The sequence below is a fragment of the Carcharhinus amblyrhynchos genome, chromosome 10 (genome assembly GCF_965287045.1).
Source record: "Carcharhinus amblyrhynchos chromosome 10, sCarAmb.v2.hapA, whole genome shotgun sequence".
NCBI classification, from domain to species: domain Eukaryota; kingdom Metazoa; phylum Chordata; class Chondrichthyes; order Carcharhiniformes; family Carcharhinidae; genus Carcharhinus; species Carcharhinus amblyrhynchos.
The window spans coordinates 102059213-102079487 of NC_137333.1; the positions used below are offsets into that span (position 1 = coordinate 102059213).

General features: G+C 48.5%; 1 protein-coding gene across 1 annotated transcript in view; it reads right to left on the reverse strand.

Annotated features, from left to right (window-relative positions):
* Window positions 1–532: 532 nt before the first annotated feature.
* The window catches only part of capn5a (calpain 5a), an 85667-nt gene continuing 65924 nt past the window's right edge, over window positions 533–20275 (reverse strand). Inside the window, exons 6-13 of the mRNA XM_080197680.1 lie at window positions 16663–16856; window positions 15616–15693; window positions 13802–13997; window positions 13079–13201; window positions 10982–11178; window positions 6916–7037; window positions 3888–4024; window positions 533–2602 (exon numbers count right to left, since the gene is read on the reverse strand). Of these exons, the coding sequence (XP_080053806.1) occupies window positions 2420–2602; window positions 3888–4024; window positions 6916–7037; window positions 10982–11178; window positions 13079–13201; window positions 13802–13997; window positions 15616–15693; window positions 16663–16856 (1230 nt within the window). The 3' untranslated portion in view covers window positions 533–2419. The remainder of the gene's footprint in view (window positions 2603–3887; window positions 4025–6915; window positions 7038–10981; window positions 11179–13078; window positions 13202–13801; window positions 13998–15615; window positions 15694–16662; window positions 16857–20275) is intronic.

The window sequence follows — 20275 nt, forward strand, 5'->3', positions numbered from 1 at the left end:
GCAGCTTGGTGAACGGACAGAGGGGCACTTGCGGGTGGTGGTGGTGCTGTTCCCACGTGTCTGCTGCCCTTGTGCAGTCAAATTAATGGAATTTAAACTTGATCACATTATTGTTATCCTATCTCCTTCATCCATGATTTTTCTGTGGGGAGTTGGGGAAGAGGAATCTGTGCACAGACTTGCACATTCATGCCTTGCAAATTCTGAAGAGTTATTTAGGAATATTCCCCCCCTATACACACATGCATTGCACAAAAATCATTCCAACACATCGGATAGAAGGTTGCTACAGACGCAATGAGTACGTCAATAAAGGACAAACCACCTTAATTGGCACAAAGAAAAACCTTCCCATTTGCAAAACCGTCTTTAAAAAAAATGCAATAAAAAGATAAACCAATGTTAGGACTCGATTAAATACCTTCCTTCATAAAACTGGTTTAAAATGTGACTGTGCAAATGTGCCCCAAAATGCACATCCTCAGAAAAGGCCCTTGGGGTGCTAAGTGGCTTCTCCCTTCCCCCACCCCCCTCCCCGCCACTCTGTAATACCCCTTGTTACTGATTTGGGGCCACACAGGAGAATGAGAGCCAAGCCCCAAACACAGGATATTGTCAAGGTTCAGAAGAACGAGAGGGGGAAAACGGGACTGACCCGTGACGGATGGGGTGGTTAACAGGGGGCAGGTTTGGCATTATGAATGACCGGAGGCATCGGGGGGGTAGGGGGCAGGAGGAGGAGGAAGGAGGGGTGATAGGAACCGATGTAGGGAAGCATATACCGTCATGTATTAAAACGCTAAGGAGGAATTATAAGAGAACACAGATAAAGAATGAAAATCACTGGCTCTTAGAGAATTCAAAATTCCAACTGACGAATGCAACTGGTGAAAATGTTCTTCTTTTTGATGGCCTCCTCTTTACTGTAAGCTTCTGGACAATGATGGCTAGTGGAGAGAGAAGGAGAGAGCGCGAGAAAAAGAGAATGGGGCGAGAGTGAGATAGATAGAGAGAATGAGAGAGAACGTGCAAGTGAGGGCGACAGCGAAAGCAAGAGAGAGGGAGTGTGCGAGTTGAGTGAGAGAGAGAGAGAGACCGTGCGAGTGAGGGCAAGAGGGAGTGTGCAACTGAGAAAGAGCGTGCGAGTGCGAGAGAGCAAGTGAGAGTGAAAGAGTGTGCAAGGGAGAGAGCGAGACAGCAAGAACAAGAGACAGCAAGAGCAGAAGTGAGAACGCGAGAGAGAGAGTGTGCAAATGAGGGTGAGAGCGAGAAAGAGGGAATGCGTGAGAGAGAGAGAAAGACAAGTAGGGACGAAGCCTTATACTAGCTCTAAGGAAAGGGCCAAGAAATACACTGTCATCAGGAGAGAGATAATCGGATAATGCTTGAAACAGAGCTATTCCCTTTATTCTCACCAACTTCCCTGAGGGGAAGGTTTGGGGTGGGGGGAATAGCTAGCGCTGAGCGAACTGGGGTTGAGTCTAAGTACGGGATCCCTGCTTGTTTTTTTGGGCTGAGATGAGATAATTTGGCACTAGCCAGGGGCGGCCCGGTGGCACAGCGGTTAGCACTGCTGCCTCACAGCGCCAGGGACCCAGGTTCGATTCTCGTCTATCCGTGCTGAGAGAGAGAGAGAATGACAGCTAACTATCATTCTCTCTCTTGGAGTCTGCACCTTCTCCCCGTTACTGCATGGGTTTCCTCCCACAGTGCAAAGATGTGCCAGTTAGGTGGATTGGTTGTGCTAAATTGCCCCTTAGTGTTCCAAGGTGTGTAAACTAGGTGGATTAGTGGAGTAAACATGTGGAGTTATGGGGATAGGGCTTGGGTAAGATGCTCTGTCAATCGGTCCAGATTGATGGGCCGAATGGCCTCCGTCTGCACTGTAGGGATTCTAATCTATGATCTTGAACCTGGCCTCCGCATCTCAAGTGTCAATGCAGCCAGGCCATCGAGTGAGCAGGGCGCCTTGAAGAATTAATGTCAATCGAGCAGAGTATCACTGGGGAGGGTGCTGTTAGTCTGAAGATGTCCGGGTTAGCTGGATTGGCCATGCTAAATTGTCCCTTAGTGTCGGGGGGACTATCTAGGGTAAATACATGGGGATAGGGCCTTGGGTAGAATTGACTCGATAGGCCGAATGGCCTGCTTCTGCACTGTCGGGATGCTACGATAATCTCCATGGCTGGGGAAGCATTAAGCGAGAAAGAAGTTTGCAGAATAAAGTCTGCGGTATAAAAAAGGAACAAGACTCCCCAACAGGGGAAGAGTTTCGGGGGTACGGCGCGATGGTAGTCAGCCTGCACCCCAAGAGCCATTTCCTTGTCCCTAAAATGTCTTATCCACAGATCCTGATGGATCTTCTCGAACCCTGACTCCAAATCTTCCATCTTTCCGGCAGTGACAAGTGTTCCAGAGTTTAGATGCCGACCAGTTCGTGGCTGCTGCTGATCTTCAGGCTGATGGTCCCAGGGAGGTCGTTGCCCTGTCGGTTGCCCTTGTCCCTCAGGTGAAGGGTGTGATGTGGCTGGAGGTCACTAGGGTCAGCCGTCACAGTCACTTGACCGAGGAACTGGTCACTAATGACGTTGTTGTTCCAGATCTAGAAGGAGCAAAAAGAGGAAAAAATAAATGATAATTGATTCAAATCTCGCTGAAAAGAGACATGCTGTTAAAGTTTTTCATCTTGCACTCATCAGGATAAACCCAAAAATGTCAAATTTCAAACAATTACAATGATTTATTTGAGAGGAAAACAAGGTGCTGATTGGTTGACAAACTGACTCTGACTGGCCAAGGTGTAATGATGTGGAGATGCCGGTGTTGGACTGGGGTAAACACAGTAAGAAATCTGACAACACCAGGTTAAAGTCCAACCAATTTATTTGACTATCAAATAAATCTGTTGGACTTAACCTGGTGTTGTCAGATTTCTTACTGGGCCAAGGTGTTGCCATGGAGACAGCACTGAGGTACTATAGGGTCTCGAAATTCCCAGGTAATTCAAAAGGCACAAGACTTGAACATATTCCTTTTGTTTGCAGGGAACAGGTCCTAAAGTATAGAGTTAAGAATATTTCGAAACCTTTGAGGAGTTCTTTAAATCCTCACCACACTTGTATTCATAACTGCAGCAAGAACTCTCCCTCTCTTCAAAATAATGCCATGGCATCTTTTAAAACTACCAGAGAAACCTTGGCCCGAACTGGGAGATAGCACCTCTGACAGAATGGCACTGCCTCAGTGTCAACCTTCATCTTTGTGCTGAATTCTCCAGAGTAGGACTTGAGCTTACAAGCATCTGACCCAGAGGCTAAACCCCACCCACCTCCCTGGAGGTTAACAGACTGGCAATGGGCACAGAACCCTGGCTAAGTGGGTATGGATTCTCCTGATGGTTAACCTCCCCGCTCAGACACATGAACCACAGATGGTATCAGATAAACCAACCAGAGTAAAAGGCGACGCCGTGACTTGTGTGTGCTGTACAGTGCATGAATGAAGCTTGGTCAGGGTGGGGGTGACACTTCTGCAGAGCGTACGGGGGAGTGGGGGTGGTTTTGAATGATCTAGATGGTTCCTAAGGCCAACTTCAGGGAGTCAGCAACCAAGGTGTTACAGCTGGTGGTAGGTTGAGGTGGGGGTCAACTGGGCTGGCTGGTGGGATGGGGAGTAGGGCCAACTGGCTAGCTCATTCAGAGAGCTAGCACAGGGGCATGGCGGGCCAAATGGACTCCTTCCCCGCTGCCCAGATTCTATACATTCTGGCCTTTTCCACCAATCCCTCACCCTGGCACATACACAAGATGCCCAGGGCATTCTCAGAGCTACGTCCTGGGGAAGGAGTGGGTGCGGACTTTGCGTGGTGCATGGTCACCCATTCTCACCTCAATGCGGATCGGCTCCTTGAGATCCTTCCTGTAGAAGATTCCCTTGACGTTGAACTCGGGATTCACCGTGTCCTTGTGGATGGGTGATCGGACCTTCTCTCTGCCACACCGGATGATGACGTACGGATCAGCACCTGCACAGAGACAGAGATCATTAAATCATTCACCAACCAGCCACCCCACCCCCCCCCATGACAGAGCGACAAGAAAACCTCAGCACTCTGCATTATAAGGACATGGGGGAGAGGGTGGGAGGGGGAGGGGAATGGGGTGGTTCCTGCCATGTTCCAGATTTATTATTATTAAGATTGTAGGACATCCCATTCACCCTTCTGTACTTGCTGCCGATCAGTGAGGCAGTATCTGTGCTGTGTTCAAATCCCTCCCTGGCCTCACCCCCTCCCTATCTCTGTACTCTCCTCCAACCCTCCGAGATCTTCACCCCTTCAGTTTTGGATCCTTGGGCATCCCCAATTTGTGTCCCTCCACCATTGGTGGCCGTGCCTACAGTTGCTGAAGCCTCGGTCTTAGGTTAGGTGGATTGGCCATGCTAAAATACCCTTTAGTGTCAGGGGGGCCAGCTAAGGTAAATGTCTGTGGTTATGGGGATAGGGCCTGGGTGGGATTGTGGTTGGTGCAGATTTGATGGGCTGAATGGCCTCCTTCTGCACTGTAGGATGCTATGATTCTGGTCTCTGGAATTTCAACACCTCAAATCAAAGGGGCAATTTTTTCACACAGAGGGTGATGAGTGTCTGGAATGAGTTTGCCAGAGATAGTAGTAGAGGCGGGTACAATTTTGTCTTTTAAAAAGCACTTAGACAGTTACATGGGTAAGATGGGTATAGAGAGATATGGGGCAAACGTGGGCAATTGAGACTAGCTTAGTGGTAAAAACTGGACAGCATGGACAAGTTGGGCAGAAGGGCCTGTTTCCATACTGTAAACCTCTATGACTCTATGAACCAGCTGTGCTAGTTCGTGGAGGCCTGTCTCCTTGCCCTGCAGCATGCCTGTACAGTCATGTTTCTCAAACTACAGACAACCAATTGTCTCTCTCTCAAACAGAGAGAGATTCCCATTGTTCCTCATGGACTATTGATTAATTACCATCTACCATCCACTCAATATTTTTAGATATTTATTGAGTGGGTGCCCGTTAGTTCAGTTGGCTAAATGACAATAGCGTGATGGGCATTGACGCCCATGGTGCAGTTTTTTTGAAGAGGTAACCAAGAAGGTAGATGAGGGCAGTGCAGTCGACATTGTCTAGAGGGTGGTGGGGGCCTGGAACTCGCTGCTGGGGGAGATAGTGGAAACAAATATAATAGTAACTTTTAAGGGGCATCTTGACAAATACATGAATAGGATGGGAATGGAAGGATATGGTCCCCAGAAGGGTCGGGGATTTTTAGTTCAGTTGGTTCAGGCTTGGAAGGCCAAAGGGCCTGGTGCCGTGCTGGAATTTTCTTTGTTCATTTGTCAATTATAAAAATATTGGAAATGAGGTTCAAAGAGGATGATTTGCCATGTGAATCCTCAGGGAATAGACCCATCTAATTGGAGTTTGCTTTTATAAGACCTTTTAAAATTCATTCACAGGATGTGGGCCTCACCAGCTAGGCCAGCATTTATTGCCCATCCCTAACTTCCCTCGAGTTGGAGGTGCTTTCTTGAAACGCTGCAGTCCATATGGTGCAGGTACACCCACAGTGCTGTTAGGGAGGGAGTTCCCAGATTTTGACCCAGCAACAGTGAAGGTTCAGCCGATACATTTCCAAGCCAGGATGGTGAGTGGCTTGGAGGGGAACCTCCAGGTGGTGGTGACCCCAGGTGTCTGCCACCCTCGTCCTTCTAGTTGGTAGAGGTTGTGGATTTGAGAGGTGCTAATGAAGGCGCCTTGGTGAGTTGCGGCAGTGCACCTTGTAGATGGCTGCCATCGTGTGTTAGTGATGGATGGAAAGACGTTTAATGATGTTTTTACCAATCAAGGGGATTTGTCCTGCTTTGTCCTGGATGGTGTTGAGCTTCTTGAGTGTTGCTGGAGCTGCATCCATCCAGCTAAGTGGGGATTATTCCATCACACTCCTGACTTGTGCCTTGCATATAGCAGACAGGCTTTGGGGAATCTCTAACCTATTACCCACAGTTTTTATTTCGAATCATAGAATCTTTACCGTGCAGAAGGAGGCCATTCAGCCCATTGAGTCTGCAATGACTCTCCAACAGAGAATCCCACCCAGACCTATCACCCGTCCTATCCCTGTAATCCCATTCATTTACCCTGCAAATCCTCCTAACCTATGCATCTTTGGACACTAAGGGGCAACTTAGCACGGTCAGCCCACCTAATCTGTATATCTTTGATTGTGGGAGGAAACTGGAGAAAACATGCAAACTGTACTTAAACAGTCACCCAGGCTGGGATTTGAACCTGGGTCCACGGCACTGTGAGGCAGCAGTGCTAACCACTGTGCCATTGTGCCACCCAAGTGTAGCAGGGTAACGGAGTTCAGTTTCTTGTTAGTACTTGTCAATCTTTTTGGCACATCAACCCAGCTAAACTGAGGGATAAATTGCCAGGATATTGACAGAGAACATAGAACATTACAGCGCAGTACAGGCCCTTCGGCCCTCGATGTTGCGCCAACCAGTGGAACCAATCTAATGACCCTCTAACCTAAACTATTCCAATATTATCCATATGCCTATCCACTGACCATTTGAACGCCCTTAAAGTTGGCGAGTCCACAGCTGCTGCAGGCAGGGCATTCCACGCCCTTACTACCCTCTGAGTAAAGAACCTACCTCTGACATCCGTCCTATAATTACCACCCCTTAATTTAAAGCTATGTCCCCTCGTGTCAGCCATCACCATCCGAGGAAAAAGGCTCTCACTGTCCACAGTGGGGGATTCAGCGATGGTAATGCCATTGAGTACCAAGGGGGTGAAGGTTGGTGGGCGTGCCCTGATGGGAGATCTCGGTCGCAGCTAAGCCTTAAGAGAGGGCATTGCGCGCCATACCTGTGCTGCCGTCCTGCTGGGCCAATCCGCTCGCAGAGACCACGTGAACTTGAGTCACCACCTTGGGGTGTCCACACAGCCCAGACCAGCAGGTGCGAGGCGGTTCGTTGAGGGTCAGCTCCCTGCGGAGACCACCACAAACAGAAAGCACACACAACAAGGAGCACAGGTTGGAAACTGAAGTCACGTTGTAAAACCGAGGGCCTCCACCTTAATGAGAGACCCTGTAAAATCTCAGTGCCATTCGAAAGCGGGTGATGATGTTTCCAACTGCACCGGGCCACACAGGGGGAAATCCCTGCCAACTTTTACAGATCAGAGAATCTTTTTATAAAGCAATTGAAATATTCTGTCATCGCGGCTCTCAGGAACCAGAACAGGATGTATGTTAGAGGGTGCAGCTGCACCTGGCTGGTTTATCAGTGCTGATGTATCATTTGGATCTGGGTGTTACGTGTCCACAGTAAGGTATGTGGGAGGGCCAGGGTACAGTACCAGGGCACACTGATAGATTACTGAGCAAGATTAGTGCTGGGAGTGGCAGTGAACCCAACCGGAATAATGAGACTGTAAACAGAGAAAGATGGACTACTAGAAAGATGCAGATAGATATATGAGAGCAACAGATAAAAGGCAGTGTCACAGAAATAGGGAGAGGGGGAGAGGGAGGGAGAGGGGACGGGGGGAGGGACAAGGGGACGGGGGGCAGGGTCAGGGAGAGAGACGAGGGACAGAGCCAGGGAGAGGGGACAGGGAGATGGAGGGACGGAGGCAGGGAGAGGGGACGGGACGGGGTGAAGAAAGAAAGAGAGGACGAGGGGGAGGGGAGGAAGAAAGAAAGAAAGAGAGGACAAGGGGAAGGGGAGGAAGAGAGGACGGGGGGAGGAAGGCAGGACTGCGGGTGGGGGCGGGGAAGAGAGAACTGCAGGAGTGGGGAGGAAGAGAGGACGGAGGGGGGCGCGGGGAAGGGAGGAGAGGGGGACATGAAACACACACACACACACACACACACACACACACACACACACGAGAAAAGGGGGTGCATGAGATTAATGACAGAAAAAGAATTAGCAATGAAAAATATATAGGAGAGAAAACGAAACAGACTGGGAGAAACTCTCTGACCTCAGAAAGCTCAATAAGCAAGAGAAGTGAATGATGTCAGAGATGAGTTATGAACCTCCAGCCTATGGGTCATTGTGGTACAGGGAGAACATTCAGCCCATCGAGTCCATTCTGGCTCTCTGTGAAGTGATCCAGCGACTGCGGGGAACATTTGGTGGAAGAAATACACTGGACATTTTGTGGTTGGTTTCCAGAGACTGACGGAAGTTGGAGAGTGACAGTTCACATCTCCAGCACTTGGCCACCGTGGCTGGGGGAGGATCACTGGGAAGGGTCCTCCCAATGGTCCCTCAAGCTCCTGTTGACCCTCGCACCTCCCGAGAGAGGGGAGCGGGGAGTCAGTGTTACTGCCGTTCCCAAATCAGCGTACCACCACTACCGGACAGGGATCGCAGCCAGGCCTCAGGCTGTGACAGTTTCTCCTCCCCAACACCAGAAAGCAACTGTGTCATTCGCAGAGTGGCCACTTGCTACGTTGCTTAAGGAAGAGCTAACAGGCCTGTGTGGAAACACAAGAGGAAAAGGCAATGTGCAGATCCTTTCCCCGAATGGCCCCTGATCACTCGTTGGAGACAATACCACCACGTCACCGTCACCATCACCATCACCACAGCAACACCAATGTCCCGCCATGCTGCCAATCACACCAGCGATTCCAGTGCCAACACCTCCACCCGGCCCTGCATGCACGTTAGACTAACCACCAAGGCAGCAAAACAGAAGCAGTGTTCAGCAGCGCCAGAAGGATTTTGTAGAATGTGCAACACACAAGCCGTTCAGCCCATCTCCAGTCTGTGCTAGTCTTTATTCTCCATGCTAGCCTCATCCACACCAATCGCTTTCTCTATTCCCATTTCCTTCAAATAAGCTTCAATCCTCTCCTTCAACATTACATCAGTACTGCCTCCAACTCAAAGCAAATTCCACATTCTGTTGGAAAACAAACATCTCCTTTAAACACTTTCTTCCATCTATTGGTGATAGAGAACAAATAACAGCATAGACACAGGAACAGGCCCTTCAGCCCTCCAAGTTTGTGTTGATCATGATGCCCTGACTAAACGAAGGAAACCTTATGCCCTGACACAGTCCATATATCTCTATTCCCTCCCTATTCATGTACCCATCCAGACACCTTGTAAATGTTGCTAATGTGTCTGCTTCCACCACCTCCTCTGGCACCCACCACTCTCTGCATGAAAAACCTCCCCTGCACATCTCCCTTAAACTTTCCCCCTCTCACCTTGAACTGGTGCCAACTCGTGTTTGACACTTCCACCCTGGGAAAAGGCCTCTGACTATCCACCCTGTCTGTTTTGTAGACCTCTACCAGCTCTCCTTCAGCCTCCATCTTTCCGGTGAAAACAATCCTAGTTTATTCAAACTCTCCTCAGAGCCGACACTGACGATTTTTTTTAATCACTGACTCCCTTTGCTCTGGACTCTTCCACACACGGAAGCACGTTCTCTTCACCCACCCGAGATCAAGAACAGGAGTGGGCCATTCAGCCCATCAAGCCTGCTCTGCCACATCGTCACGGGCTTCAACTCCATTTTTCCGCTCACTCTCCATATCCCGTAATTCCCCAAGAGATCAAAAATCTCTCCATTCCCAACCTGAAATTCAATATGATCCCGAATTGATGTTCCAACTGAGCAGAAAGGTCCCAGATTTGAACCCTGGCTCAGTAGATGGTAATTTCTATTTTCTTGTTTAAAGATCTGGATGAACAAAGTCACAGAACTGCCAATTAAATTTTAACAAGGAACTATAATACAATACTCCTTCACTCCCACCTGTATCTTCACAAATGTACACAGATTTTCAAGGAATGCGCAAATAAAGGAATACATCATATCCTATTATGTTCTCAGTAAGTACACAGTCCATGTAAACTAATAGGCAACTGTGTTAAGACACATCAAGTGAAGCCAAGTGGTAGGCGCCACCAATATAACTTCTGTGCATTCCCCATCAAATTCCCCTAGATGTTTGTCACACTGTGAGCTAACTAGTCTCACTGGAACTCTGACTTCTACACAAGTGGTCCAAGCTCCACACTTGAAAAGATACACCTTTGAAGCTTCCCCCAAAACAATGCTTTCTCTCAGGAGCCTTCACCAAGGATCCACTTCCAGGATTTCAATCTCTCTGTTCTGTATTCATCTGCCTTGGCATGCCATGCGCATTCAAGCTTCCACACAATCTCTCAGGCACCCAGCCATGTCAATAGAATACCACTGCTTCACAGTCTGTATTAAGGTATCACCAACCTTAAGAGTACTTCAGATGTCTGGCTTCTCGCTGGTCAACTTCACCATGTCTGCATATTTCAGCACCATCTTTAACTGGGATCCTCTCTCTGCCTCTTTCTTCAACTCCAGGGAACAGCACCTTGTTAAATTTCCAGTTCTTCTTGTCCCTTTGACTTCAGTCTCCCAGGGAATCATTCCCTGGTTTCTAGTACTATCTGATCTTTAGCTTCTGGGATTTGCTTTCTTGCCTTTACTCCTCTGTCCTGCCTGATTTCTTCTGGCAGTTTCTGAGAGAGCTGCTTCCCCTCTGGCTATCGAGTTCCAACCGTTGGCTGGATCCAGCTTAAAACTAAGCTCAAAAATTATTTCTAACCGAAAGTGTCCCCTGGTTGCTAAGCAACAGCCTAGATTCTGTTTGTTTTCACGTTGTAAACTCTCTAATCAGACACAGCTTGCAATGAAATTGAGGTAGCAAGGTGATGGAGTGTAGGGAGAGCATTGTGAAATACAGGCAAAAGGCAGCTGATTCCTTTAAGCGCAAATGGAGGGAATGTGATGGGGGAGGTTTGGGAGAGTGAAGCATGCAGGCACACACAGGAAGCCAGAGAAGAGATGGGAGTCTCGCCTCTACCACCACCTCAAGGCATTCTCATCACAGGAGTTCACTTACGCGTCGAGGTCTTACCTGAAGTTGGATGGCACATCGGTGAAGATCCTCAGCAAGAACTCGCCCTGGATGCCTGGCTCGAAGGTGGTTGGGATGATGACGTAGCGACCCTGAGGGAGCTGTTCCCGCAGGAAGATGGTCTTGGAGTTGATGTAGACGGAGCTGGCCACCTTCTGTTGAATGGTGTGCATCCGGTAGTTCCGGTTGAGCTCGACCTGTCAAAGACAACTCACTTCAAAACCAACGAAGCAAAGGGAAGGCGATATCAGGAGAGTATCAGCCAGGGGGAAACAGTGTGGTTAGCACGGCCAATGCACCTAAACTGCACGCTGATTGAACTGTGGGAGGACACCCAGAGAAACCCATGCAGACATGGGGAGAATGTGCAAACTCCACTCACATAGTGACTGGAGGTGGAATTGAACCCAGGCCCCAGCACTGTGAAGCAGCTACTGTACCACCATGTCGCCCAGGTTAACCATCTAGCCTTGTTTCCCTAAATTTATTTTAATGACCAAGTTAAATTCCCTCAGCTGTCACGACAGGATTTGAACTCGTGTTACGAGATCATTAGTCCAAGTCTCTGGATGACTAATCGAGTGATGAAATATTCACATTATTATTATTATCCAGATGGAAAATTGTTTGGGGTCCAATGCACATTTGATAGAATAATATACAACTGAATAAAGAAAATTAGCTCATCAGAATGATCCAACTTTAAACTGCAACTTTATAAGACCCTTGTCAGACCCCACTTGGAGTACTGTGCGCAGTTGTGGTCACCTCACCACAGGAAGGATGTGGAAGCTATTGAGTGGGTGCAGAGGAGATTTACAAGGATGTTGCCTGGATTGGGAGGCATGCCTTATGAGGATAGGTTGAGGGAGCCGGGACTCTTCTCCCTGGAGAGACGAAGGTTGAGAGGCGACCTGATAGAGGTTTACAAAACGTTGAGAGGAATAGATAGGGTGGATTCTTGGAGGCTATTTCCCAGGGCTGAAATGGTCGCTACGAGAGGACACAGATTTAAGGTGCTGGGGAGTAGGTACAGAGGAGATGTCAGGGGAAAGTTTTTCACTCAGAGGGTGGCGAGTGAGTGGAATCGGCTGCCATCGGTGGTGGTAGAGGCGAACTCGCTGGGGTCTTTTAAAAGACTTCTGGATGAGTACATGGGATCTAACGGCATTGGGAGTTACAGATAGTTCTATGGCATGGTAGGTATAGATGTGATCAGCGCAACTTGTGGGCCAAAGGGCCTGTTTGTGCTGCTGTGTTCTATGTTAAAATACATTAAAAATAATTCTAATACGTTAAAATTGTCCCATCCTGAATACCTACCCTCAAACTCCTTTCTCTTCTAGAGAATGGCAAATGTGGGCCGACTGGCCTCCTTCTGCACTGTAGGGATTCATTGGTTCTACGAGCTGGTTTGCCTGGCATGTAGCCTTGTTTTAATTTTTTAACTCATTTGTGGGACATGGGCATCGCTGGCTGGTCAGAGTTTATTACCCAACCCTACTTGTCCTGGAACTGAGTGGCTTACTGAGCCACTTCAGACAGCAGTTGAGAGTCAACCACATTGCCGCCACATGTAGGCCAGACCAAGTAAGGACAGCAGATTTCCTTTCCTAAAGGGCATTAGTGAGCCAGATGGGGGTTTCCCAATAATCGACAATGGTTTCATGGTCACCTGTAGACGCTTAATTCCAGATTTTTTTTTTAAATCAAATTCCACCATCTGCAATGGTGGGATTCGAACCCAGCTCCCCAGAACATTAGCTGAGTTTCTGGATTAGTAATACCACCAGGCCATTGGCTCTCTTGAACAATTCCAGTAGTAATGCTGAGGCAAGGGATAACTCTCAGTACTCATGACGCTATTCACTTCTGTCAAAGTTATTCAAGAACAGAGATCTGCTCATCAAATATCCTTCCTGCCTGGATCTATAATAACACAACATAAAATAATGTATATAACAGAACTACAGTGCTACCAAACAACCCGCCTCTCCACTGAGCACATTTGGCATGTTAATGGGCGGCATTAGGAATAATGCCACATGAAGACACTTCAGCCCTCACCATGGGGAGAGATTGTTCGAGAGTCCTTACCCTGTACACCTCGAAACCCATGGAGAGCTTCTCGCCCTTGCCCTGCTGCCGGTTGTAACGCACGTCTTTCTGCTGCAGGCAGATTAACACTTCGTCCACTTCCTTCTTGACATCGAACACGTACTGGTGGGAGTTAGACCAAACAGAAGGCACTTTAAAAACACAAAGGGAGGGTAAGCGACAGCTCCACACTCGAGCTGGAGAAACTTCCATTACAGGTGAGAAACCTTTCCTATTCATTGGCAGCTCGTGGGCACCCCTGGTCAGGCCACGCTGCATCCCTAGATGCCCAGGAGGAGGTGGTGGTGAGCCATCTTCTTGCGCCACCACAGATGGTGTGGTGAAGGTGCCCCCAGCAATGCTTGTAGCAGCTTAGTGCAACTGAGCAGCTTGTTAAACCATTTCAGAGGGCAGTTAAGACTGAACCACATTGTTGTGGCCCTGTAGTCACGTGTAGGCTAGACACTAATTGTCATTTGGTGTCTGGGGGAGTAGCAGTGTAAATACACGGGGTTAAGGGGCTAGGATGGGATTGTTGATGGTGCAGACTTGATGGGCTGAATGGCCTCCTTCTGCACTGTGGGGTTCTTTGACTCTCCATGTTTAAAGCCAAGCTTGCTGCCAACTACGCCTTGCTTCCTGCCTTACCGTCTCATCCTCCCCACCGTCCCAACCCTCACAGCATCCCACGCCTCAAGGCTTTGGCGGGGTGCTTGTCCTTACTTGTGGGTTCTGCAGGAAGGTGTCGCGGTTATTGATGCATCCTCCTGCGCGGTTTTGCAGCGGGTCCTCGTGCCTGGTCCACGCGCCCTTCACCATGGCCTCCTCCCAGGTCTTGTGGAAGCTGAAGAAGGAGGTGTTGATGATACGGCACACGACGAGGTCCGTGAAGTTCGTGCAGAAATCGTCAAATGACATCCTGAAACCCAAACAAGCATCCTGGGATCAGAGATTATGGGGGGGAAAGCAGGATTAGGCTATTGGGTTGGACAATCAGACATGATCGTGATGAATGGTGGAGCAGGCTCAAAGGGCCAAATGGCCTCCTCCTGCTCCTATTTTCTATGTTTCTATTACTCAACATACCGCTCACCCCAGTTTGCTAAGACACCATTTATTGCCCATCCCCAATTGCCTTTGAACTTGTTCAGTCATTTCAGAGGGGAATTAAGAGTCAACCACATTGCTGTTGCTCTAGTCAGACGTAGGCCAGACCGGGTGAGGATGGCCGATTTCCTTCCCTAAAGGACATTAGAGAACCAGATGGGTTTTTCTGACAATGTACAATATTTTCGTGGCCATCATTAGACTTTGAATTCCAGATTTTTGATGAATTCAAATGTCACCATCTGCCGTGGTTGGTATTCGAACCCAATCCCCCAAGTACTACCCTGGATCTCGGATTACTCGCTGGGTTATTAATCCAGTGACAGTACCACTGCGACACCACCTCCCCCAGTGTCCTGGCCAATATTTCAATCAACATCGATAAAAGCAGGCCGGCCACAGTCACACTGCTGTTTTTGGAAGCTTGCTGTGTACAAATTGTTGCCTTTCCTGCATCATAGCAGTTCCTATACTTCACTGGCTTTAGATTGTCTTCACATTGTGAAAGGCACTACAAAAAGGCAAGTCCAATAATGGCCGTTAAATCTCACAAGAGGCCCAAATATACAGGGCCTTAGTGAGGCCACTTCTAGGGTATTATGTGCAGTTTTGGTCTCCTTTTCAGAGGAAGGATGTTCTTGCTCTCCAGGGAGTGCAGCAAAGGTTTACCAGGCCGATTCCGGGGGTGGTGCGACTGATGTATGAGGAGGATTGTTTTCACTGGAGTTCAGACAAATGAGGGGGGGGGTCACATAGAGACTTATAAAATTCTAACAGGGCTAGACAGGGTACATACAGGAAGCATGTTCCTGATGATGGGGGTGTCTAGAACCGGGGGTCACAGTCTGAGGATTCGGGGTAGACCATTTAGGACGAGGATGAGGAGACATTTCTTCACCCAAAGAGTGGTGAGCCTTTGGAATTCATTACCACAGGAAGTAGTTGATATCAAAACATTGAATGTATTCAAGAGGTGGCGAATGGGATCAAAGGTTATGGGGAGAAAGTGGGATTAGACTATTGAGTTGGACAATCAGCCATGATTGTAATGAATGGCTGAAAGGGCCAAATGGTCTCCTCCTGCTCCTATCTTCTATGTAACTCAAGGTTAAATCAGATGTTTTCTCAACTCACGAGTTCCAATAGCAGGAACCCGGAAGACCAATGGTTAACCCTGGAATTATCCAGGTTCCTGATAATGGAACTTTAAAAGGCCAAATCATTGAATGAATTCAAGAAGAAATTAGATATAGCTCTTGGGACTAAAGGGATGGGGGGGAAAATCAGGATATTGAGTTTGATGATCGGCCATGATCAAAATGAATCGCAGACTGGGCTTGAAGGGCCAAATGGCCTCCTCCTGTTTCTAGTATCTATATTTGATCCATCGCTGGATCCAATAAAAAAAAAAGGCCCTCTTGAAGACTCACCAGAACTCGCCGTCATCCCGCACGGTGACACCCATAGCCTCGCGTTCCCCTTTGCTGACCTTCTGCCACTCCGTCGAGCTGTGAAGACAAAAGGGTTATTCCCGTCTTACTCGGACCCACCTGGGGTAGGTGACATTGAAACAGGGCAAAGAGCGAGGAAGATCTCACGGAGGGTGAAAGCTGCTGGCCAAATTCATTCATTCTGGACGGGTTTCACACTTTCAGGGTAGAACAGAAGTTGAGGAGTTATAAAGTGAGGAGAAAGGAAAGTGAATGTGATTAATAAATCACAAATTGATCTGTCGGATGACAGCATTGAGGAGCGTTGCATTGAATTCATGGTATAGAAACAGGATAGCTGGCCTAACTGCTCTCTGTAGTGTTGAAACCTCAAGACTTTGACCCTATCAGCATACCCTTCTATTCCCCTCTCTCTCTCTCTCTCTCTCTCTCTCGTTTTCCCTCAAACAGATCTATGCTTTGCTCAACAACATTTAAGGTAGCACATTCCACATTCTGACCACCCTCTGCAGAAGTTTCTCCTCAACTGGATTTATTTTAGCCTAGTTTACATCTCCCCCACACCACAAGTGGAAGTATCTTCTCTACAGCTAACTATGGTGTTCGATTGTTCCATTTTTGATTATGTGAGTCTGTTTACAATGGATGTTCACCTTGCTTGATTCGTTAAGTCTGGGCGTGGACTCCGGTAACAGAGCTGTAAAAAGGGCTGGAGGAAGGAGCTGAAGCGTGGAGCAGACATCTTAAAGCTCTGAATCCAGTCAGTTACACATGTAAACCTGTGTCAGGTTTCCTATAGATAGATATGCTGGCTGGGCAAGATGGAATATGATGGGAGGAGGCGTCTCCAGGGTATAAATGATCGATCTAGACCAGTCACGTTGAAGGATCTCACTCCACGTCACAAATTCACACCAAAACCATCTTGGTCAATGCTCTCACGCCAAGGGTTAACGCGGAGTGATGTAGAGCAGGCCTTTACATATGGAAGATACCTTTTTGCCAGCGATAGAAAAGTGACCTCACCTATCACTCCACGGGCCGTTCCATTCCTTTTGGCCCCAGGGGTTCCTCATCCTGATCATGAACAGCTTTTCCGCTTTGAAGAAGGCAAAGAGGCCGTGCCCCAGCCGTACTTTACGGACGTCCGTCACGGCGTACGCGTGACCTTTGACCAGGCCGGTGCTCAGGCGGGTTTCCATCTCGGCCGCTGACGTGACCTGCAGAAACCAACAAGGCAATGACAATGGATTCACTTGATATCATTAGAATCTTACAGTGCAGAAGGAGGCCATTCAGCCCATCGAGTCTGCACCGATCACAGTCCCACCCAGGCCCTATCCCCATAACCCCATGTATTTACCTGAGCTAGTTCCACCACAATAAGGAGCAACTTAACGTGGCAGGTCCACCTAACAAGCACATCTTTGACTGTGGAAGGAAACCAGAGCACGTGGAGGAAACCCACGCAGACATGGGGAGAATGTGCAAGTTCCATACAGACAGTGACCCAAGCCAGGAATTGAACCCAGTTTCCTGGCACTGTGAGGTAGTAGTGCTAATCACTGTGTGTAGTCCCAAGTTCAGTATCCCAGGAGGCCCCAGTTGTGGTCAGTTGTATCTGCTCAAGTTACAGAAATGGAGAAGGTTCAACACCCCTGAGCCATAGAGACCAGACTGGGCAGCCCAGTGGTACAGTGATTAGTACTGCTGCCTCATAGCACCAAGGAACCGGGTACAATTCCAGCCTCGGGTCACTGTCTGTGTGGAGTCTGCATGTTCTGCCAGTGTCTGCTAGGGTCTTCTCCAGGTGTTCTGGTTTCCTCCCACAGTCCAAAGATGTGCGGGTTAGATGGATTGGCCATGATAAATCGCCCCTTAGTCTCAGGAGGACTAGCTAGGGTAAATGCATGGGGTTATGGGAAAAGGGCTTGTGTGGGATTGCAGTCGGTGCAGGCTCGATAGGCCAAATGGCCTCTGCACTGTGGGATTCGATGACTGATGGGGATCAACCAAGGTCCAATCTCCCAATTCCATCCAATGAGGAGGTGACACAGTGGTTAGCATTGCTGCCTCACAGCGCCAGGGATCCCTAGTGATTCTGGCTTTGGGTCACTGTCTCTGTGTGGAGTTTGCACATTCTCCCCGTGTCTGTGTGGGTTTTCTCCAGGTGTTCCGGTTTCCTCCCACAGTCCAAAGATGTGCAGATCAGGTGGATTGGCCATGCAAAATTGCCCCTTAGTGTCCAAAGATGGTTAGAGGGATTAGCAAGGTAAATGCATGGGATATTTACGGTGATCATGATCAGGAATAGTCAGCATGGATTTGTCAAGGGCAGGTCGTGCCTTACGAGCCTAGTTGAGTTCTTCGATAATGTGACTGAACACATTGACGAAGGAAGTGCCGTGGACGTGGTGTACATGGACTTCAGCAAGGCGTTTGATAAGGTCCCCCATGCAAGACTTCTTGAGAAGGTGAGAGGGCATGGGATCCAAGGGCCTTTGGCCTTGTGGATCCAGAACTGGCTTGCCTGCAGAAGGCAGAGAGTGGTTGTGGATGGGTCTTTTTCTGAATGGAGGTCAGTCACCAGTGGAGTGCCCCAGGGATCTGTTCTAGGACCCTTGCTGTTTGTCATTTTCATAAATGACCTGGATGAGGAAGTGGAGGGATGGGTAAGTAAGTTCGCTGATGACACTAAGGTCGGTGGTGTTGTGGATGGTCTGGAAGGATGTCAAAAGTTGCAGCAGGACATAAATAGGATGCAGGACTGGGCGGAGAAGTGGCAGATGGACTTCAACGCGGATAAATGCGTAGTCGTCCATTTTGGCAGAACCAACGGGATGAACGAGTACACTATCAAGGGCAGGAGTCTTAGTAGTGTTGAGGAGCAGAAGGATCTTGGGGTCCGGGTCCACAGGACTCTTAAATCGGCCTCGCAGGTGGAGGAGGTGGTCAAGAAGGCGTATGGTGTACTGGCCTTCATTAATCGAGGGATTGAGTTTAGGAGTCGGGAGGTAATGCTGCAACTTTATAAGACCCTTGTCAGGCCTCATTTGGAGTACTGTGTGCAGTTCTGGTCGCCTCACTATAGGAAAGATGTAGAAGCTATTGAAAGGGTACAGAGGAGATTTACAAGGATGTTGCCTGGACTGGGAGGCATGCCTTATGAAGTTAGGTTGAGGGAGCTGGGTCTCTTTTCCCTGGAGAAACGAAGGTTGAGAGGCGACCTGATAGAGGTTTATAAAATGTTGAGAGGAATAGATAGGGTGGATTCTCAGAGGCTATTTCCCCGGGTTGAAATGGTCGCTATGAGAGGACACAGATTTAAGGTGCGGGGAGGAAAGTACAGAAGTGATGTTAGGGGTAAGTTTTTCACTCAGAGGGTGGTGAGTGAATGGAATCGGCTGCCGTCAGTGGTGGTGGAGGCGAACTCGCTGGGGCCTTTTAAAAGACTTCTGGATGAGTATATGGGGTTTTATGGGATTGGGGGTTATAGATAGGTGTTGATGTGATCGGCGCAACTCGTGGGTCGAAGGGCCTGTTTGTGCTGTAGTGTTCTATGTTCTATGATAGGGCATGTGGGCCTGGGATAGATGCTCTGACAGTGTCACTGCAAGCTCAATGGGCCAAATGGCCTCCTTCTGCTCTGTAGAGATTCAATGAATCTATGACTGGATCTTATACCATCCCCGTGCTGCAGAATTAAACTTGAATCACAGAATTGTTATGGCACAGACGGAGGCCATTCAGCCCATCAAGCACCAACAACAATCCCCCCAGGTTCTATCCCCACAACCCCACGTAATTACCCTGCTAATCCCCCGACACTAAGCGTGGCTAATCAACTTAACCTGCACATCTTTGGACCGTGAGAGGAAACCGAAGCGCCCGGCTTACGTGCCAACTCCACACAGACGGTGACCCGAGGCTGGAATCGAACCGGGGTCCCTGGCTCTGAGAGACAGCAGTGCTGGCCACTGTACTGCCTTTAGTTTGAGATAGTGACCCCATCATTAGAACAGACAAAAGGGAAATGGGGAGCAGGTGAGGGGTGGATGGGGAGGTGGGGGAAGCACCAACCACTCTTCAGAGCTACTTCACTGATTATAACGCACATTTGGACTCTACAAATATCCAGTTTAGGAAAACATTTACTAGGATGCTACCAGGACTTGATGGTTTGAGTTATGAAGGAGAGGCTGGTTAGACTGGGACTTTTTTCTCTGGAGTGTAGGAGGCTTAGGGGTGATCTTATAGAGGTCTATAAAATAATGAGGGGCACAGATCAGCTAGATAGTCAATATCTTTTCCCAAAGGTAGAGGAGTCTAAAACTAGAGGAAATTGGATTAAGGTGAGAGGGGAGAGATACAAAAGGGCCCAGAGGGGCAATTTTTTCATATAGAGAGTGGTGACTGTCGGGAATGTGCTGCCAGAGGTAATAGTAGTGACGGGCACAATTTTGTCTTTTAAAGAGCATTTAGACAGTTACATGGGTAAGATGGGTGTAGAGGGATATGGGCCAAATGCTGGAAATTGGGACAAGCTTAGTGGTTTACACAAAAAAAAAGGTGGCATAGACAAGTTGGGCCGAAGGGTCTGTTTCCATGCTGTAAACCTCGATGACTCTCTATAACTGAA